Source organism: Ranitomeya variabilis, chromosome 5, assembly GCF_051348905.1.
Source record: "Ranitomeya variabilis isolate aRanVar5 chromosome 5, aRanVar5.hap1, whole genome shotgun sequence".
Classification (NCBI taxonomy): Eukaryota; Metazoa; Chordata; class Amphibia; order Anura; family Dendrobatidae; genus Ranitomeya; species Ranitomeya variabilis.
Genome location: NC_135236.1, coordinates 3,312,072 through 3,335,077, shown reverse-complemented (window position 1 = coordinate 3,335,077; position 23,006 = coordinate 3,312,072). Strand labels below are relative to the sequence as shown.

At 48.8% G+C, this 23,006-nt stretch overlaps 1 protein-coding gene across 2 annotated transcripts in view; it reads left to right on the top strand.

Annotated features, from left to right (window-relative positions):
• Positions 1 to 23,006, top strand: part of ACADVL (acyl-CoA dehydrogenase very long chain) — a 68,361-nt gene that overhangs the window by 28,686 nt on the left and 16,669 nt on the right. For both annotated transcript variants that reach the window (XM_077261453.1, XM_077261454.1), the window contains exons 4-6: positions 10,358 to 10,430; positions 10,544 to 10,608; positions 12,060 to 12,194. In XM_077261453.1, coding sequence (XP_077117568.1) covers positions 10,358 to 10,430; positions 10,544 to 10,608; positions 12,060 to 12,194 — 273 coding nt within the window. The remainder of the gene's footprint in view (positions 1 to 10,357; positions 10,431 to 10,543; positions 10,609 to 12,059; positions 12,195 to 23,006) is intronic.

Sequence of the window (23,006 nt, the reverse complement as noted above, 5' to 3'; positions counted from 1 at the left end):
AATGGCATGGGAACATCAGAAACACAAAAATAACAGACTAGCTCTCGGGTGATGGAAACTCAAGCTGACCGTGACCTAAATCTACCACACAACTAACAGTAGCCAGGAAGCATTCCTACGGCTGCCTAGATGCCATGCGCCAGCCGGAGGACTAACTACGCCTGGAAGAGGAAGGAACAGACCTGGCTTACCTCTAGAGAAATTCCCCAAAGATGATAGTAGCCCCCACATATATTAACAGTGAGTTCAGAGGAAAAGACATACACAGTATGAAGGTAGATTTAGCAAAGCGAGGTCCACTTACTAGATAGAGGAAGGATACAAAAGAGGACTTCACGGTCAGCTGAAAAACCCTTTCAAAAACCCATCCTGAAATTACTTTAAGACTCCTGTGTCAACTCATCACACAGGAGTGGCAATTTCAGTCCACAAGAGCTTCCAGTAACAGGAAATGACAAAACTGTAAACTGGACAAGAAAAACAAAAACAATAAGGACAAGAGTCCACTTAGCTGATCAGCAGACTAGTAGCAGGAACATGCAACTGAATGACTCAGGTTACAATGATGACCGGCAAGGAAGTGACTGGAGAGCAAGGCTAAATAGGGAACTCCCAAAACTGATGGAAGCAGGTGAGCTGAGGCAGAAAAGCACACACAAGTCTCCAGTACCACCAGCCACCACCAGGGGAGCCCAAAAAGCGGATCACAACAGTACCCCCCCCCCTTAAGGAGGGGGCACCGAACCCTCACAAGAACCGCCAGGGCGACCTGGATGAGCCCTATGAAAGGCACGAACCAAATCCGAGGCATGAACATCAGAGGCAGTTACCCAAGAATTATCTTCCTCACCATAGCCCTTCCATTTAACCAGATACTGGAGTCTCCGCCTGGAAATACGGGAGTCCAAGATCTTCTCTATAACATACTCCAATTCACCCTCAACCAGCACAGGAGCAGGAGGCTCAGCAGAAGGAACCACCGGCACCTCGTATCTCCGCAACAACGACCGATGGAACACATTATGGATAGCGAAAGATGCCGGAAGGTCCAAACGAAAGGAAACAGGGTTAATAATCTCCAAAATGCTATAGGGACCGATGAACCGAGGCTTAAATTTAGGAGAAGAAACCCTCATTGGGACAAAACGGGAAGACAACCACACCAAGTCCCCAACACGAAGGCGAGGACCAACCCGACGCTGGCGGTTAGCAAACCGCTGAGTCCTCTCCTGGGACAAATTCAAATTGTCCACCACTTGTTCCCAAATCCGATACAACCGATCCACCACAGCATCTACTCCAGGACAATCCGAAGACTCCACCTGACCAGAAGAAAAACGGGGATGAAACCCCGAATTGCAAAAGAAAGGGGAAACCAAAGTGGCCGAACTAGCCCGATTATTAAGAGCAAACTCCGCCAACGGCAAAAAGGCAACCCAATCATCCTGATCCGCAGACACAAAACACCTCAAATACGTCTCCAAAGTCTGATTAGTTCGCTCCGTCTGGCCATTAGTCTGAGGATGGAAGGCAGACGAAAAAGACAAATCAATGCCCAACCTGGCACAGAATGCCCGCCAAAATCTAGAAACGAACTGGGTACCCCTATCAGAAACGATACTTTCAGGAATACCATGCAAGCGAACCACATTTTGAAAAAACAAAGGAACCAACTCAGACGAGGAAGGCAACTTCGGCAATGGCACCAAATGAACCATCTTAGAAAAACGGTCACACACCACCCAGATAACAGACATCCTCTGAGAGACAGGAAGATCAGAAATAAAGTCCATCGAGATGTGCGTCCAAGGCCTCTTCGGAATAGGCAAGGGCAACAACAACCCGCTAGCCCTAGAACAACAAGGCTTGGCCCGAGCACACACATCACAAGACTGCACAAAAACACGCACATCTCGAGACAGAGATGGCCACCAGAAGGATCTAGCCACCAAATCCCTGGTACCAAAAATTCCAGGATGACCCGCCAGCGTAGAAGAATGAACCTCCGAGATGACTCTACTGGTCCAATCATCAGGAACAAACAGTCTACCAGGTGGACAGCGATCAGGTCTATCCGCCTGAAACTCTTGCAAAGCACGTCGCAGATCTGGGGAAATAGCGGATAATATCACCCCATCCTTAAGGATACCTGTAGGTTCCGAATCACCAGGGGAATCAGGCTCAAAACTCCTAGAAAGGGCATCCGCCTTCACATTCTTAGAACCTGGTAGATATGAGACCACAAAATTAAACCGAGAGAAAAACAACGACCAGCGCGCCTGTCTAGGATTCAGGCGCCTGGCAGACTCAAGATAAATCAGATTCTTGTGATCAGTCAAAACCACCACCTGATGTCTAGCACCCTCAAGCCAATGACGCCACTCCTCAAATGCCCACTTCATGGCCAAAAGCTCCCGATTACCGACATCATAATTTCTTTCGGCGGCAGAAAATTTTCGAGAAAAGAACGCACAAGGTCTCATCACTGAGCAATCGGAACTTTTCTGCGACAAAACCGCCCCCGCTCCGATCTCGGAAGCATTGACCTCAACCTGAAAGAGGAGAGAGACATCGGGTTGGCGCAACACAGGGGCAGACGAAAAGCGGCGCTTAAGTTCCCGAAAGGCCTCCACAGCGGCAGAGGACCAATTGGCAACATCAGCACCCTTCTTAGTCAAATCCGTAAGAGGCTTAGCAACACCAGAAAAACCAGTTATAAATCGACGATAAAAATTAGCAAAGCCCAAGAACTTCTGAAGACCCTTTAGAGAAGTAGGCTGCGTCCAGTCACAAATAGCCCGAACCTTGATAGGGTCCATCTCAACAGAAGAAGGGGAAAAAATGTACCGCAAAAAGGAAATCTTTTGAACCCCAAAAACACACTTAGAACCCTTTACACACAGAGAATTCTCCCGCAAGACCTGAAAAACCCTCCTGACCTGCTGAACATGAGACTCCCAGTCCTCAGAAAAAATCAAAATATCATCCAAGTACACAATCATAAATTTATCCAGATATTCACGGAAAATATAATGCATAAAGGACTGAAAAACTGAAGGCGCATTAGAAAGGCCGAAAGGCATTACTAAATACTCAAAGTGGCCCTCAGGCGTATTAAATGCGGTTTTCCACTCATCCCCTTGCTTAATTCGCACCAAATTATACGCCCCACGAAGATCAATCTTAGAGAACCACTTAGCCCCCCTTATGCGAGCAAACAAATCAGTAAGCAACGGATACTGATATTTGACAGTAATTTTATTCAGGAGTCGATAATCAATACAAGGCCTCAGCGAGCCATCCTTTTTAGAGACAAAGAAAAACCCAGCTCCTAAAGGTGATGAAGAAGGACGAATATGTCCCTTTTCCAGGGACTCCTTAACATACTCTCGCATGGCAGCATGCTCAGGTACAGATAGGTTAAACAAACGACCCTTTGGAAATTTACTGCCTGGAATCAGATCTATGGCGCAATCACACTCTCTGTGGGGAGGGAGAGAACCAATTTTAGGCTCTTCAAAAATATCCCCAAAATCCGACAAAAATGCCGGAACCTCAGAGGGAATAGATAACGAGATAGAAACCAAAGGTATGTCCCCATGAGCCCCCCGACACCCCCAGCTTAACACAGACATAGTTTTCCAGTCCAGTACTTGGTTATGAGATTGCAACCATGGTAATCCAAGCACTAACACATCATGTAAATTATGCAACACGAGGAAGCGAATCATCTCCTGATGGTCTGGAGTCATACGCATAGTCACTTGCGTCCAGAACTGTGGTCTATTACAAGCCAGAGGTGTAGAATCTATACCCTTCAGAGGTATAGGAACTTCCAGAGGCTCCAAATCAAACCCACAGCGCCTGGCGAAGGACCAATCCATGAGACTCAGAGCGGCGCCAGAGTCCACATAGGCATCCACGGTAATAACTGATAATGAACAAATCAGAGTTACAGACAGAAGAAATTTAGACTGTAAAGTGCCAATAGAAACAGACTTGTCAACCTTCCTAGTACGTTTAGAGCATGCTGATATAACATGCGCGGAATCACCACAGTAGAAGCACAAGCCATTTTTGCGCCTATAATTCTGCCGCTCGCTTCTTGACAGAATTCTGTCACATTGCATTTTCTCTGGCGTCCCTTCAGAAGATACCGCCAAATGGTGCACGGGTTTGCGCTCCCGCAAACGCCGATCAATCTGAATCGCCATTGTGATGGACTCATTCAGACCTGTGGGCGTAGGAAACCCCACCATGACATCCTTAACGGCATCAGAAAGGCCTTCTCTGAAAATTGCCGCTAGGGCACACTCATTCCACTGAGTAAGCACAGACCATTTACGAAATTTTTGGCAGTATATCTCAGCTTCATCTTGCCCTTGAGACAGGGCTATTAAAGCTTTTTCAGCTTGAATCTCCAAATTAGGTTCCTCATACAGCAACCCTAAAGCCAGAAAAAACGCATCCACATTGAGCAACGCAGGATCCCCTGGTGTCAATGAAAATGCCCAATTTTGAGGGTCACCTCGCAGCAAAGAAATCACAATCTTAACCTGCTGGACAGGATCTCCAGAGGAGTGAGGTCTGAGAGAAAGGAATAATTTACAATTACATTTGAAATTCAGAAACCGAGATCTATCTCCGGAAAATACCTCTGGTGTAAGAATCTTAGGTTCAGAAATAGGAGTACGTATAACATAATCTTGTAAATTCTGAACCTTCGTAGCAAGATTATTTAAACCTGCAGCCAAACTCTGAGGGTCCATCCTTAAACCGGAGAGATCAGAGCCATTCAAGGATTAGAAGGAGAGAAAGGCAAGGCTGTAAATAGAGCAGAAATACAACTGAGCCAACTAAGTAGCAAACGTGAGGAAAAAAAAAAAAATCTACAGACTTCTTTTACTCTCCTTTCTTCTGCCAATTACTTTAACAGCGGCCGGTCATACTGTCATGATTCCCCAATGGCATGGGAACATCAGAAACACAAATAACAGACTAGCTCTCGGGTGATGGAAACTCAAGCTGACCGTGACCTAAATCTACCACACAACTAACAGTAGTCAGGAAGCATTCCTACGGCTGCCTAAATGCCACGCGCCAGCCGGAGAACTAACTACGCCTGGAAGAGGAAGGAACAGACCTGGCTTACCTCTAGTGAAATTCCCCAAAGATGATAGTAGCCCCCACGTATATTAACGGTGAGTTCAGAGGAAAAGACATACACAGTATGAAGGTAGATTTAGCAAAGCGAGGTCCACTTACTAGATAGAGGAAGGATACAAAAGAGGACTTCACGGTCAGCTGAAAAACCCTTTCAAAAACCCATCCTGAAATTACTTTAAGACTCCTGTGTCAACTCATGACACAGGAGTGGCAATTTCTGTCCACAAGAGCTTCCAGTAACAGGAAATGACAAAACTGTAAACTGGACAAGAAAAACAAAAACAATAAGGACAAGAGTCCACTTAGCTGATCAGCAGACTAGTAGCAGGAACATGCAACTGAATGACTCAGGTTACAATGATGACCGGCAAGGAAGTGACTGGAGAGCAAGGCTAAATAGGGAACTCCCAAAACTGATGGAAGCAGGTGAGCTGAGGCAGAAAAGCACACACAAGTCTCCAGTACCACCAGCCACCACTAGGGGAGCCCAAAAAGCGGATCACAACACCTGGGTATATAGTACTGGTGGGTGTAGTGTACAGTGGGAGCAGTCATACACCTGGGTATATAGTACTGGTGGGTGTAATGTACAGTGGGAGCAGTCGTACACCTGGGTATACAGTACTGGTGGGTGTAATGTACAGTGGGAGCAGTCATACACCTGGGTATATAGTACTGGTGGGTGTAGGGTGTACAGTGGGAGCAGTCATACACCTGGGTATATAGTACTGGTGGGTGTAATGTACAGTGGGAGCAGTCATACACCTGGGTATATAGTACTGGTGGGTGTAATGTACAGTGGGAGCAGTCGTACACCTGGGTATATAGTACTGGTGGGTGTAATGTACAGTGGGAGCAGTCATACACCTGGGTATATAGTACTGGTGGGTGTAGTGTACAGTGGGAGCAGTCATACACCTGGGTATATAGTACTGGTGGGTGTAATGTACAGTGGGAGCAGTCGTACACCTGGGTATATAGTACTGGTGGGTGTAGTGTACAGTGGGAGCAGTCATACACCTGGGTATATAGTACTGGTGGGTGTAGTGTATAGTGGGAGCAGTCATACACCTGGGTATATAGTACTGGTGGGTGTAATGTACAGTGGGAGCAGTCATACACCTGGGTATATAGTACTGGTGGGTGTAGGGTGTACAGTGGGAGCAGTCATACACCTGGGTATATAGTACTGGTGGGTGTAATGTACAGTGGGAGCAGTCATACACCTGGGTATATAGTACTGGTGGGTGTAATGTACAGTGGGAGCAGTCATACACCTGGGTATATAGTACTGGTGGGTGTAGTGTACAGTGGGAGCAGTCGTACACCTGGGTATATAGTACTGGTGGGTGTAATGTACAGTGGGAGCAGTCATACACCTGGGTATATAGTACTGGTGGGTGTAATGTACAGTGGGAGCAGTCGTACACCTGGGTATATAGTACTGGTGGGTGTAATGTACAGTGGGAGCAGTCATATACCTGGGTATATAGTACTGGTGGGTGTAGTGTACAGTGGGAGCAGTCATACACCTGGGTACATAGTACTGGTGGGTGTAGTGTACAGTGGGAGCAGTCGTACACCTGGGTATATAGTACTGGTGGGTGTAATGTACAGTGGGAGCAGTCATACACCTGGGTACATAGTACTGGTGGGTGTAATGTACAGTGGGAGCAGTCATACACCTGGGTATATAGTACTGGTGGGTGTAATGTACAGTGGGAGCAGTCATACACCTGGGTACATAGTACTGGTGGGTGTAGTGTACAGTGGGAGCAGTCATACACCTGGGTATATAGTACTGGTGGTTGTAGTGTACAGTGGGAGCAGTCATACACCTGGGTATACAGTACTGGTGGGTGTAATGTACAGTGGGAGCAGTCATACACCTGGGTATATAGTACTGGTGGGTGTAATGTACAGTGGGAGCAGTCATACACCTGGGTATATAGTACTGGTGGGTATATAGTACTGGTGGGTGTAATGTACAGTGGGAGCAGTCGTAAACCTGAGTATATAGTACTGGTGGGTGTAATGTACAGTGGGAGCAGTCATACACCTGGGTACATAGTACTGGTGGGTGTAGTGTACAGTGGGAGCAGTCGTACACCTGGGTATATAGTACTGGTGGGTGTAATGTACAGTGGGAGCAGTCATACACCTGGGTACATAGTACTGGTGGGTGTAATGTACAGTGGGAGCAGTCATACACCTGGGTATATAGTACTGGTGGGTGTAATGTACAGTGGGAGCAGTCATACACCTGGGTATATAGTACTGGTGGGTGTAGTGTACAGTGGGAGCAGTCATACACCTGGGTATACAGTACTGGTGGGTGTAATGTACAGTGGGAGCAGTCATACACCTGGGTATATAGTACTGGTGGGTGTAATGTACAGTGGGAGCAGTCATACACCTGGGTACATAGTACTGGTGGGTGTAATGTACAGTGGGAGCAGTCATACACCTGGGTATATAGTACTGGTGGGTGTAGTGTACAGTGGGAGCAGCCATACACCTGGGTATATAGTACTGGTGGGTGTAATGTACAGTGGGAGCAGTCGTACACCTGGGTATATAGTACTGGTGGGTGTAGTGTACAGTGGGAGCAGTCGTACACCTGGGTATATAGTACTGGTGGTGTAATGTACAGTGGGAGCAGTCATACACCTGGGTATATAGTACTGGTGGGTGTAGGGTGTACAGTGGGAGCAGTCATACACCTGGGTACATAGTACTGGTGGGTGTAGTGTACAGTGGGAGCAGTCATACACCTGGGTATATAGTACTGGTGGGTGTAGTGTACAGTGGGAGCAGTCGTACACCTGGGTATACAGTACTGGTGGGTGTAATGTACAGTGGGAGCAGTCATAAACCTGGGTATATAGTACTGGTGGGTGTAATGTACAGTGGGAGCAGTCATACACCTGGGTATATAGTACTGGTGGGTGTAGGGTGTACAGTGGGAGCAGTCATACACCTGGGTATATAGTACTGGTGGGTGTAATGTACAGTGGGAGCAGTCATACACCTGGGTATATAGTACTGGTGGGTGTAATGTACAGTGGGAGCAGTCATACACCTGGGTATATAGTACTGGTGGGTGTAATGTACAGTGGGAGCAGTCGTACACCTGGGTACATAGTACTGGTGCTTGTAATGTACAGTGGGAGCAGTCATACACCTGGGTATATAGTACTGGTGGGTGTAGTGTACAGTGGGAGCAGTCATACATCTGGGTATATAGTACTGGTGGGTGTAGTGTACAGTGGGAGCAGTCGTACACCTGGGTATATAGTACTGGTGGGTGTAATGTACAGTGGGAGCAGTCATACACCTGGGTATATAGTACTGGTGGGTGTAGGGTGTACAGTGGGAGCAGTCATACACCTGGGTATATAGTACTGGGGGGTGTAATGTACAGTGGGAGCAGTGGTACACCTGGGTATATAGTACTGGTGTGTGTAGGGTGTACAGTGGGAGCAGTCATACACCTGGGTATATAGTACTGGTGGGTGTAATGTACAGTGGGAGCAGTCATACACCTGGGTATATAGTACTGGTGGGTGTAGGGTGTACAGTGGGAGCAGTCATACACCTGGGTATATAGTACTGGTGGGTGTAATGTACAGTGGGAGCAGTCATACACCTGGGTATATAGTACTGGTGGGTGTAGTGTACAGTGGGAGCAGTCATACACCTGGGTATATAGTACTGGTGGGTGTAGTGTATAGTGGGAGCAGTCATACATCTGGGTATTTGGTACTGGTGGGTGTAGTGTACAGTGGGAGCAGTCGTACACCTGGGTATATAGTACTGGTGGGTGTAGTGTACAGTGGGAGCAGTCATACACCTGGGTATATAGTACTGGTGGGTGTAGGGTGTACAGTGGGAGCAGTCATACACCTGGGTATATAGTACTGGTGGGTGTAATGTACAGTGGGAGCAGTCGTACACCTGGGTATATAGTACTGGTGGGTGTAATGTACAGTGGGAGCAGTCGTACACCTGGGTATATAGTACTGGTGGGTGTAGTGTACAGTGGGAGCAGTCATACACCTGGGTATATAGTACTGGTGTGTGTAGGGTGTACAGTGGGAGCAGTCATACACCTGGGTATATAGTACTGGTGGGTGTAATGTACAGTGGGAGCAGTCATACACCTGGGTATATAGTACTGGTGGGTGTAGGGTGTACAGTGGGAGCAGTCATACACCTGGGTATATAGTACTGGTGGGTGTAATGTACAGTGGGAGCAGTCATACACCTGGGTATATAGTACTGGTGGGTGTAGTGTACAGTGGGAGCAGTCATACACCAGGGTATATAGTACTGGTGGGTGTAGTGTACAGTGGGAGCAGTCATACACCTGGGTACATAGTACTGGTGGGTGTAATGTACAGTGGGAGCAGTCATACACCTGGGTACATAGTACTGGTGGGTGTAATGTACAGTGGGAGCAGTCATACACCTGGGTATATAGTACTGGTGGGTGTAGTGTACAGTGGGAGTAGTCGTACACCTGGGTATATAGTACTGGTGGGTGTAATGTACAGTGGGAGCAGTCATGCACCTGGGTATATAGTATTGGTGGGTGTAGTGTACAGTGGGAGTAGTCGTACACCTGGGTATATAGTACTGGTGGGTGTAATGTACAGTGGGAGCAGTCATACACCTGGGTACATAGTACTGGTGGGTGTAGTGTACAGTGGGAGCAGTCGTACACCTGGGTATATAGTACTGGTGGGTGTAATGTACAGTGGGAGCAGTGGTACACCTGGGTATATAGTACTGGTGGGTGTAGTGTATAGTGGGAGCAGTCATACACCTGGGTATATAGTACTGGTGGGTGTAGGGTGTACAGTGGGAGCAGTCGTACACCTGGGTATATAGTACTGGTGGGTGTAATGTACAGTGGGAGCAGTCATACACCTGGGTATATAGTACTGGTGGGTGTAGTGTACAGTGGGAGCAGTCGTACACCTGGGTATATAGTACTGGTGGGTGTAGGGTGTACAGTGGGAGCAGTCGTACACCTGGGTATATAGTACTGGTGGGTGTAGTGTACAGTGGGAGCAGTCATACATCTGGGTATTTGGTACTGCCGGGTGTAGTTTGTGAGCGAGTGCTCAGCTGTTGTAGTCATATACTCGGCTGTCTCTGCTGACTGCTGTTCTTCGTTCGTCCGCAGGAATCGCTGTCATTTGCGGTGGGGATGTTCAGTGGATTGATTCACACACAACAAGTCTTCCCATATCCATCAGGTAAGATACTGGGAGGACTGTGGATGTCCATGTATCTGATGCTCCACACCCCACCGTCCACATCTGTCCTGTGTGAGTCCTGTCCACTCTCATTGTATCTTCTCTACTTGTAGTGTTGAGTGAGGATCAGGCGCAGTTCCTCAGTGAGTTGGTCAGTCCGGTGTCCAGATTCTTTCAAGTAAGGAAATTGCATAATATGTAGATTATATAGGAAAGGGAGATGAGACCGAAAAAGACCTAGGACAACGGGGGACTAGGTAGGGATGAGGGAGGGGCAGGGACAGGAGAAGATGGGACATGGAGGGGCAGGGATGGGAGCCGACGGGGGGACAGAGGGGTGGGGACTGAGGGGCAGGGACGGGAGATGATGGAGGCGCAGGGATGGGGGACCGGGCGCAGTTCCTCAGTGAGTTGGTCAGTCCGGTGTCCAGATTCTTTCAAGTAAGGAAATTGCATAATATGTAGATTATATAGGAAAGGGAGATGAGACCGAAAAAGACCTAGGACAACGGGGAGATGACGGAGGGGCAGGGGGGACGGAGGGGCAGGGATGTGAGACGACGGAGGGGCAGGGACGGGAGACGATGGGGGGACAGGGAGGAACAGGAGATGACGGGAGACGGGCAGGGACAGATGATTGGGGACGGGGAGGGGCAGGGACGGGAGATGACGGGGGACAGGGAGGGGCAGGGACGGGAGACGACAGGGGTCAGGGAGGGGCAGGGACAGGAGACGACGGGTCAGGGAGGGGCAGGGACAGGAGATGACGGGGGACAGGGAGGGGCAGAGACAGGAGACGACGGGGGACAGGGAGGGGCAGAGACAGGAGATGACGGGGGACAGGGAGGGGCAGAGACAGGAGACGACGGGGGACAGGGAGGGGCAGGGACGGGAGACGACGGGGGACAGGGAGGGGCAGGGACGGGAGATGACGGGGGACAGGGAGGAGCGGGGACCGGGAGGGTCAGGGACGGGAGACGACTGGGGACAGGGAGGGGCAGGGACAGGAGACGACTGGGGACAGGGAGGGGCAGGGACAGGAGATGACGGGGGACAGGGAGGGGCAGAGACAGGAGACGACGGGGGACAGGGAGGGGCAGGGACAGGAGATGACGGGGGACAGGGAGGGGCAGGGACGGGTGATGACGGGGGACAGGGAGGGGCAGAGACAGGAGACGACGGGGGACAGGGAGGGGCAGAGACAGGAGACGACGGGGGACAGGGAGGGGCAGAGACAGGAGACGACTGGGGACAGGGAGGGGCAGGGACAGGAGACGACTGGGGACAGGGAGGGGCAGGGACAGGAGACGACTGGGGACAGGGAGGGGCAGAGACAGGAGACGACGGGGGACAGGGAGGGGCAGGGACGGGAGATGACGGGGGACAGGGAGGGGCAGGGACGGGTGATGACGGGGGACAGGGAGGGGCAGGGATGGGAGACGATGCGGGAGGCTATGTAGAATAGTAAGATCATTGAGGAACGGTTAGTAAAGTTGTGAAGACTAAATGCCAGAATTGTTGTGTTGGGGTAATGTCTGCTTTTGATTCTTGGGGATGGGGCATTAATTTGTGCAGCTCGTCCCGGAGAATATCTTATGTAAGGTGTCTTGCTGTATCTTCCTATTTTAGGAGGTTAACGATCCTGCCCTGAATGACGACCTCCAGAGAGTGGATGACAAGTCCATGTCTGCTCTGAAAGAGCTTGGGGCGTTTGGTCTGCAAGTGCCCGCTGAGCTGGGAGGCTTAGGACTGAATAACACTCAGGTACTGGGCTGTGGTGGGGTGCAGAGAGTGCTGCGGTTACAGGCTCACCTGGACATGTTACATGTGTTACTGTGTGCTAATTGTATTACTGGAGGAGGAGCTGAGCCAGGTCCTCGCTGCAGGTCCACAGTGGTCAGGGCACTGTGTACAGAGGTCTCAGCAGTGCAGAGGTCACCAGATCTGCATTCTCTGCAGATTTTCCGCCTTCACCTGTATACTCCTGAATGCTGATTGGATGAAGTTGATCAGGTGATTTGCTTGTATGAGGGGTGTGGCCTCAGAATGCCCCGCCCTTTAGCGAGTGTGTACAGAATTATTAGCGGCTCATTCTCCTCAAGAAAAATGGTCAAAAAGATATTTCCGGCCTCTTGAGACGTCCTAGATTATTGCGGGTCTAAAGAGTACGCAGCTCACAGAACTAGCACCACAACAAGGCATGCCTGACGGTGGGGATGGTGTTCTTTGGGTCATAGGCAGCATTTCTCTTCCTCCAAACACGGCGAGTTGAGTTAATGCCAAAGAGCTCAATGTTTGTCTCATCTGACCACAGCACCTTCTCCCAATCACTCACAGAATCCTCCAGATGTTCATTGTCAGACTTCAGACGGGCTGCACATGAGCCTTCTTGAGCAGGGGGACCTTGCGGACTCTGCAGGATTTTACACCTTTACAGTGTAATGTGTTACCAATGGTTTTCTTGGTGACTGTGGTCCCAGCTGCCTTGAGATCATTAAGTTCCCCTGTGTAGTTTTAGGCTGACCTCTCACCTTCCTCATGATCAAGGATACCCCACAAGATGAGATGTTACATGGTGCCCCAGACCGATGTCGATTGACAGTCATTTTGTATTTCTTCAATATTCCTACTATTGCACCAGCAGTTGTCTCCTTCTAACCCAGCGTCTTACTTATGGTTTTGTAGCCCATTCCAGCTTTGTGCAGGTCTATGATATTGTCCCTTAAAAAGCTCTTTGGTCTTGCCCATGTTGTAGAGGTTAGAGTCTGACTGAGTCTGTGAACAGGAGTCTTTTATAAAGTTGACTATGTAAGACAGCTGTCTTTAAAGGGAACCTGTCACCCCCAAAATGGAAGTTGAGCTAAGCCCGCCGGCATCAGGGGCTTATCTCCAGCATTCTGTAATGCATTCTGTAATGCTGTAGATAAGCCCCCGATGTATCCTGAAAGATGAGAAAAAGAGGTTATAATATACTCACCCAAGGGTGGTCCGGGGCCTCCCATCTTCTTACGATGACGTCCTCCTTCTTGTCTTCATGCTACGGCTCCGGCGCTGGCGTACTGATCTGTCCTGTTGAGGGCAGAGCAAAGTACTGCAGTGCACAGGCGCTGGGCCTCTCTGACCTTTCCCGGCACCTGCACACTGCAATACTTTGCTTTGCCCTCAACAGGTAGATAAAGTACGCCTGTGCCGGAGCCGCAGCCTGAAGACAAGAAGAAGACGTCATCGTAAGAAGATAGGAGGCCCCGGACCGGATCGGACCGCCCCTGGGTGAGTATAATCTAACCTCTTTTTCTCATCTTTCAGGTTACATGGGGGGCTTATCTACAGCATTACAGAATGCATTCCAGAATGCTGGAGATAAGCCCCTGATGCCGGAGGGCTTAGCTCACCTTCCATTCTGGGGGTGACAGGTTTCCTTTAATGCAGGTAACGAGTTGATAAGGAGTCTAAAGGCCCTGTCTCACATAGCGATTTACCAACGATCACGACCAGCGATATGACCTGGCCGTGATCGTTGGTAAGTCGCTGTGTGGTCGCTGGGGAGCTGTCACACAGACCGCTCTCTCCAGCGACCAACGATCAGGGGAACGACTTCGGCATCGTTGAAACTGTCTTCAACGATGCCGAAGTCCCCCTGCAGCACCCGGGTAACCAGGGTAAACATCGGGTTACTAAGCGCAGGGCCGCGCTTAGTAACCCGATGTTTACCCTGGTTACCAAAAAAAACAAACACTACATACTCGCCTTTCGGTGTCCGTCAGGTCCCTTGCCGTCTGCTTCCTGCTCTGACTGAGATCCGGCCGTACAGTGAGAGCAGAGCGCAGCGGTGACGTCACTGCTGTGCTGTGCTCTCACTGTACGGCCGGCAGTCAGAGCAGGAAGCAGACGGCGAGGGACCTGACGGACATCAGATGGTGAGTATGTACTGTTTGGTTTTTTTTACATTTACGCTGGTAACCAGGGTAAACATCGGGTTACTAAGCACGGCCCTGCGCTTAGTAACCCGATGTTTACCCTGGTTACCAGTGAAGACATCGCTGGATCGGTGTCACACACACCGATTCAGCGATGTCAGCGGGACCTCAACGACCAAAAAAAGGTCCAGGCCATTCCGACACGACCAGCGATCTCGCAGCAGGGGCCTGATCGCTGGTACGTGTCACACATAGCGAGATCGCTACTGAGGTCGCTGTTGCGTCACAAAACTTGTGACTCAGCAGCGATCTCGCTAGCGATCTCGCTATGTGAGACGGGGCCTTAACTGCTCTGTAGGAGCCAGAACTCTTAATGGTTGGTAGGGGATTAAATACTTATTTCCCACTGCAAAAATGCAAATAAATTTATTTAAGTTATACAATGTGATTTTCTGGATTTTATTTTTGATATTCTATCTCTCAATGTTAAAATTAACCTGCCCTTAAAATTATAGACTGTTCATGTCTTTGTTAGTGGGCAAACTTACAAAATTAGCGAGGGATCAAATACTTATTTCCCCCACTGTAGGCACTAACCATGCAGGGTGCACAAACTTTTGCATTGACCCATTTTACTTTTTTTGTATTTTTTGAAATGTAAAAAATGACTATCATATAATTTTTTTTGCCAAAAATACAAAGGAAATGTCATTTAACTTTTTAGCTCTTTTTAGAGAGCATTTCATCTCCAACCTGCTTAACTGTCCGCAATAATATTAATTTTGGCCAGGAATGCTCAAATGTTTACATGCCACTGTATGCCCCAGTGTCTCCTATACGATGTGTATACAGCAGTCTGTGCCTCCTTGTGTGATGTCTATACAGCAGGCTCGGTGTGTTTTGTATCATGCGGATACCAAGGCTCGGTGTCTCTTGTGTGATGCTGATACAGCAGGCTGTGTCATGTGGATACAGCAGGCTTGGTGTCTCCTGTGTGATGCGGATACAGCAAGCTCTGCGCCTCCTGTGTGATGTGTAGACAGCAGGCACAGCGTGTCCTGTGGGATGTGTACACGGCATGCTCTGCGCCTCCTGTGTGATGCGGATACAGCAGGCTCGGCGTCTCTTGTGTGATGCGGATACAGCAGGCTCGGCGTCTCCTGTGTGATGTGGATACAGCAGGCTCGGAGTCTCCTGTTTGATGTGGATACATCAGGCTCAGCATTTCCTGTGTGATGTTTACAGCAGACCCTCCCCCCACTGCTGAGTTTTGTTATATGAGCAGTGATAGATTTCCCCCTTTGAGAAGACCTGCAGTGTCATATACATCTGTAGTTGTAACACTTTACTGCTCTGAGTTATATTTAACTCTTTGGCTGCGGCTTCATCCTTTTTATCCTGATGTTTAGAAGAAGAAGCCTCCTCCATTAATAGCCGTGCTGCGACACCTTCCACCTCGCCTCCTTTCCCAGCGGTTCCTCCACCTTTTGTATGGCAGAGCGTGCACCGCCTGAGTGCCAGAAAGCGAGTGCCAGAAAGCACGCACAATGGGTGGGAGCAATGCTTCTACCCGCTGCCATTGGGGGCCGAATTCCTCAGTGCCGCTTTTTCATGACGCTGAGAAATGAATGGATAGGACATAAATGCAGCAGACGCCTGCTACATGTGATGCTGCCACCCTGCATCATCAGTCCGGACCAGCTTTGGAGTCAATCAGGCCTTATTAACCTGTTAGATGCTGTTGTCAAATGCAACAGTGACATCTAGATGTTTAAAGGGGGAGAGGACTCCTTTTTTTATACTGTCTGATAGTTGCAATCACACCCTGAGGTCATCTGATGACTCCAGGGTATGGTGGGCTGATAGGCCAAGCTACAAGCAGAGTGTAACAGGCACCGTCTCGCTGACAGGTCTCAGGCCTGCAAGTCACAAGTACAACGCGGCATGAGACCAGCGATCGAAGAAAAATAGATGTGTCCCACAGTGGGACAACATGAAAACGGAGAGAGCGTGAAATAAAATGTGTAAAAATGCAAAAACCAACCACCAGAAAAGCCGTCTCGGGGGTGTGGCTATGTAACAGGAGCGAGAGGACGCACCCCGGGGAGAGCTCCCGCTATCCTGATTACATCCTGGCACCTAAACCCCTTCCAGTGTGATCCTGGGAGGCCTGTGGGATCGGTGAGGCACACACGAGGCGGTGGCCTTTTTCCATGCGCCTGTGCTCAGGAAATACAGAGCGGCGCCGGCCTCCATTACCGCTGAGACCCTTCTGAGCCTGAGAGGCTTTGCGGAGCGCGGTTGGACCTGGGTGCACCGGAGGTTGGAGGGAGCTGGTCGGTGGTGCCGGCGGGAGGTAGCGGTCACTCCATAAGCGCGCGCCTTACCGCGCTGTCTGGGAGGTGTGCACGTATCCTGATCCACATTGCGGGGACAGTCGGAGTGTGCCCTGAGATATTGGGCCCCGTTCTCCCCCTATTCGGCAGTCACCTATCCCTATCAGTGCTAGAGACTTGGAGGGATTGGCTCCCCTCCTGGCTGCTTTCTCTGCGGGGGCTGCGGGCTCTCCTCTCCTCACCCTGGTGCACAAAGTTTGACCTGGACTGGGCATTGCTGCGCATGGTGAACTCTATTGCTACTATAATTATCCTGCTCATTTTGCGCTGCCTGCTGGGCTCTGTACACGGGATTCGTATTACTCTATCATTTTTGTGAGTGGAGCTGTCTCTTTTATTATTCTGGTCATCTGGTTGTCCCTCACCTCTGTCAATCATGCAGCACTCAAAGAGTTCAGGAGCTGCTGATAAACTGAAGAAATTTGCCAGAGAGGACCACTCGGATGGTGGGCATACTCTTAGAAATACTCATGCACAGGCTCCGCGGAAGGGCCGCCTGTCGGACAATGTCGAGGAGGGTGAACAGGAAGAACTGACCCTCAAGCAGGCCTCTCAACAACTAATGCAGGCCGTCTCTTTGACCAGATCTTCTCTTACTGAAAAAATGGAGAACGTGCACACTGAGGTTGGCCGCCTGAGACATGATATGAAAACCATGGGTGGACGTATCGCAGAGGTGGAGACAAGAGGGTCACAGGTGGAGGACACCATCCCTCCCATGGAGGCTAAACTGACAAAGGTGGCTGGCTCCATAAATGCTTGGAAACAAAAAGCGGATGACCTGGAGAATAGACTACGTCGGAATAATATCCGAATTATTGGTCTGCCGGAACGCTCTGAGGGTCAACGTCCTGAAGAATTTCTGGAGGAATGGCTCAAGACCTCTCTGGGAGGCGATTTTTCCTCAACTTTCTCCGTGGAGAGAGCCCATAGAGTTCCTACGAGACCCCTCCCCCCTGGAGCTCCGCCGAGACCCTTCTTGGCACGTCTTCTCAATTGCGAAGACAGAGACACTATCCTGCACCTGGCAAGGCAGAAGAGCCCTATTAAATTCCACAATGCTACTATTTCAATCTTCCCGGATTTCTCAATGGAACTCCAGAAACAGCGGGCACGGTTTATGGATATAAAGAAGCAACTCGGAGACCAAAATGTTATATACTCCATGATTTATCCAGCTCGTCTGCGCGTTGTTCATGATGGCACCTCTGTATTTTTCACTGATCCGGAGGAGGCGGCTGAATGGCTGCGAACCCACGGGGTGTCCAACGCAAAGAAATCCTAATGTAGTTGTGCTGATCATTGCATATTGGAGCTCTCTGTGTGGACGTCCCACTTAACAATACCGGACGCTGAATCTAGCGAGGGTATCCCCGTTTTTTCTTGTCAATAGGAGCATAGGACTTCACTCCTATACTGTTTGGTTTTTGCTCTGTTTCTGTTTTTATGTTGGTTTTACTTGTTTTGTAGGTAGAAATCGCCGCCAACAGTTCTCCTGCCTTGTATGGGTTGTCCCCGGCCTCGACCCGGTCGCCACTATCTATTATATTTTGTAATGTGGGTATGGGGTCTGAGGTAGTCTGTATGACCTGGAATGTACGGGGTATTAAATCACCTCGGAAAAAGATTAAGGTCTTTTCTCAGATCAAACGTCATCACCCCCATATAGTGGCGCTGGTGGAGACACATTTGACCAGAGATTCGGTCCGCTGTGTACAGAAACCATGGGTGCAGTGGTCCGTCCACGCATTTCACACTATCTATTCTAGAGGGGTCTCACTGCTCATTCACAGGGACGTCAGATGAGGTCAGAGAGGCTAGAAGGGACACCGAAGGTCGTTTTGTCTTTGTACATGCTCTAATTAACTCTTGTGAATATATTATACTGTGTGTTTACAACCCCCCTCCGGCTGGCGTCTCGGTTCTTCGGAAGGCACTGAGTTTTGCTCTAGGCTTCCCGGAAGCTAATGTTATTTGTATGGGGGACTTTAATCTGGTTGTGGCTAGTCGCCTGGATAGACTGAGATTGAGTGATGAGACGACTGGGGAGCCTCCATCACAGGCTCCTACCCAACTGGCTTTATTAAATGGAGGGAAGTGGATGGTTGGATCTGTGGAGGGTGCGCCACCCCGGGGTGAAGGGATATACCTGCCATTCATCTACCAGACGCAGCCTCTCCTGCATAGATTACATATTTGGTTCCGAGAGGGTGGCAATGTGGGTAGATAGTATTGAACACGGTAATCGGGGAATATCTGACCACAGCCCAATTATCCTTAAACTTAAATTTGGGCACTCCAATAATAGCATACTTTGGAAACTGAATCCGTTTTGGCTTAAATTACTGGATTCTAGTGATAGAACTGTTGATCAGTTGGAATGTTTTCTCTCATCTCACCCGGAGCCCCAAGATACTAATATATTTTGGGATGCCCTTAAGGCATATCTACGGGCATGTCTATCGTCCACAATCTCCTATATAAAGAGGGTGACCTCAGGGGAGGATGACGAGGTTGAGCGGAGATTGTGAGATTCGGAATCTGCATATATATCTGACCCCACCAATGGCAATAGACTTGAATGGCTATCTTCTCAGAGGCTATATGTCCAACATACGGACACTAAGTCCAAGCGTAAATTATTCTTTGCGCGCCAATCTTACTTTGAATTGGGCAACCAAGCTAGTAAATTTTTGGCCTTTTTGGTACGCCAACATAATATATCCAATACTATATTGCAGATCCGAACAGCTGACGGACTACTGGTGTCCTCGACCGAGGAGATACTCCACTGTTTTCATGAATATTATAAGTCACTATATTCAGCCAAATGTGATTTTGATGTCCCGGAAAACCTAAATTACCTATCGGACATGGCGTTTCCCACACTAAGCCCAGCACAGCGAGCCTATATGGACGCTGAGTTTACCTTGGAGGAGGTTGAATATGCTATCGCAGATATGGCTTCCGGGAAGGCTCCTGGTCCAGACGGGTTTCCCATTGAATTATATAAGAAATATTGGGGTACACTGGCGCCACTTTTGTTGAAAATATTTCCGGGGCTGTGGGAGGCAGGCTCTATGCCCGACACCTATTACGAGGCAAACATTATTGTACTTAAAAAAGAGGGGAAGGACCCTTTGGAATGTGGATCTTACCGTCCTATATCTTTGGTAAACGTGGACTATAAAATCTTTACTAAAATTCTAGCTACCAGACTAAACTCAATTATATTAGACCTTATACATCCAGACCAAACAGGCTTCATGCCAGGTAAAAATACCTCTATTAATATTAGGCGAGTTCAATCGGTAGTCCAATACAGTTCATTAGTATCAGATAACTCCTGGGCACTGGCATCGCTGGATGCGGCCAAGGCCTTTGATTCTCTCGAGTGGCCCTTCCTCTCAGCCTGTTTACAAAAATATGGCTTCGGAGACAAATTTTTAAAATGAGTGGGTCTACTGTATATCAAACCTAGAGCCCGTCTAATTGTAAACGGCACAATCTCTACACCCTTTTCTCTACACCGAGGAACCCGCCAAGGATGCCCCCTCTCCCCGGCGATAGAGGCATTGGCGATACGTGTGAGGTCCTCTCCAGATATTAAAAGTATAGACATAGCTGGCCGGGTGGATACCATCGGTCTATATGCTGATGACATGGTGATCTTTATGGATAAAGTGGAAGAAACTCTGCCGCGGGTGATTGCTACTATAGACGAATTTAGTAGATATTCAGGCCTATACATAAATTGGGATAAGTCTCCGCGTTGATGCCCCTCTCCCATACTCCAATGCCTCGCCTTGGGACCCTGTCTCCCCTTCCTATTGTAACCAGTTTCAAATACCTAGACATACATATTTCTCACCTTAGTGGACTCGACTTACAACTTAATATATTCCCCGTGATAGAACTGGTTAAATCTAAATTTGCAGCTTGGTCTAAACTCCCACTTTCGGTAGCTGGTTGCATTAATTTAATTAAAATGATACTACTCCCCAAACTCAGTTACTTCCTTCAGCACAGTGCGGTTCCGATCCCTAAATCCTTTTCTACCACTTTAAATTCTCAGACTACTACCTTCATATGGGGAACTTCCAGACCCAAACTTAAACTTTTAGGCCAAAACAGGGGGGTGGGGCGGCGTTGCCGGATTTCTATTTCTATTATCTGGCAGGTCAGGCTAAAGCTCTCGATAAGTGGATGCCCGATAGGTCCCCTCCCAACTCTGAAAGTCGCCTTTATCAGTCGGCCCGGATTGATTGTCCGCTACACTTTCTGGAAATGGAGAAAACTAATACCCCACGTTTGCTACCTTTGCTTCGTTTGGCGCGTCTGGTCTGGAGGCAAATTAAAAAAATTACTCAGTTTACAGCCATTATAGCGGAGATGCCCCTGTGGAACAACAGATATTTCCCAGCATTATCTAATCACCCGTCCTCTGGCTTCTGGGTGGCGCATGGCGTCTCTTCCATAGGTGATCTGTATAGTGGGGGAGTTTTCGTATCATTTGAGCAAATACAAGCTAAGCACAATTTACCGCGGTCCCAATGTTTTAGATACTTACAACTGAGATCCGCTATTCAGTCGTATATGAGACACTCGGGCGCGGGTCGTGCTATTTCTTCTCTGCCCGTGATAGGGATCCTCAAATCCCAGGGCCCTCAGGGTCTTATCTCCTCCCTCTACACTTATCTGCCATCGTCAGGAGCTACATCTACTCTTAGGGTATGTGCACACGTTGCGGATTTCTTGCAGAAATTTCCTGAAGAAAACCGGAAATTTTCTGCAAGAAATCCGCATTTTTTTTTTTTGCGTTTTTTTTCCGTTTTTTTCGCGTTTTTTTAGCATTCTGCAAGCGTAATTAGCTTGCAGAATGCTAAAGTTTTCCAAGCGATCTGTAGCATCGCTTGGAAAACTGACTGACAGGTTGGTCACACTTGTCAAACATAGCGTTTGACAAGTGTGACCATCTTTTTACTATAGATGCAGCTTATGCAGCATCTATAGTAAAAGATAGAATGTTTAAAAAAAATAAAAAAAATGCTTATACTCACCCGCAGACAGCTGATCTCCTCACCGGCGTCCGTTCCGTATAGATGGTGTGCGCGCGCAGGACCTTCCATGACGTCGCGGTCACATGACCGGTCTCAACCAATCACAGGACGGTCACAAGACCGTGACGTCATCGCAGGTCCTCCACCGCACATCAGCTACAGGAACCGAAGCGGCAGCGTGCAGCTGAGAGGCGGGAAGACATCGAGGGTGAGTATAGGACTATTTTTTATTTTAATTCTTTTTTTTCGACCAATTATACGGTGCCCAGTCCGTGGAGGAGAGTCTCCTCTCCTCCACCCTGGGTACCAACCGCACATAATCTGCTTACTTCCCGCATGGTGGGCACAGCCCCGTGCGGGAAGTAAGCAGATCAATGCACTCCTAGGTGTGCGGAATCCCCGCAATTCCGCATTTTTAATGAACATGTTGCTTTTTTTTCCGCGATGCGATTTTTTCGCGGAAAAAATCGCAACATTTGCACAAAAAATGCGGAATACACTGTAAATAATAGGAGGCATATGTTAGCGTTTTTTTCGCGTTTTTATCACGTTTTTATAGCGAAAAAACGCTAAAAATCCTGAACGTGTGCACATGGCCTTAAGGTTATTAGGGGAACATGGGAGGGACTCCTTTCCAATATACAGGAGGAGGATTGGGAGGACGTTCTCGAGTCTCCGGTGGGGTGTCTCCATCAGTTAATAATAGGATGACCCAGCTATATATAATGCATCAAGCTTATTTAACGCCGACACGGCTTTATAAAATGGGTCGATATCAAACATCAGAGTGTCCGCGATGTCACTCATCGGATGCAGACTTTACCCACATGATATGGAGGTGCCCTATTACTTCTCACTATTGGAGGGAGGTGACGTCCTTACTAACAACGCTGTTATCGCTTCCTGTTCCCCTTGACCCATTAATCTGTATATTTGGAGTGTGGGAGGAGGGGACTTGGGATCATTACACTGAGATCCTTTTGCGGGAAACCCTTTTTATGGCACGAAAGGCACTGGCACTGCGGTGGATGGGGGGCTCATGCCCCTCCCGGAGAACTTGGATTGACCTGGTAAATTCGGTCATCCCATATGAGTGCACATTGTATCAGAACAGGGGATGTCCGGGAAAGTTAGAAAGAATGTGGGGTAAATGGAATTCTTCCCACCTTACTCTGTAGTTACAACATGTTTGGTGGTGAGTGG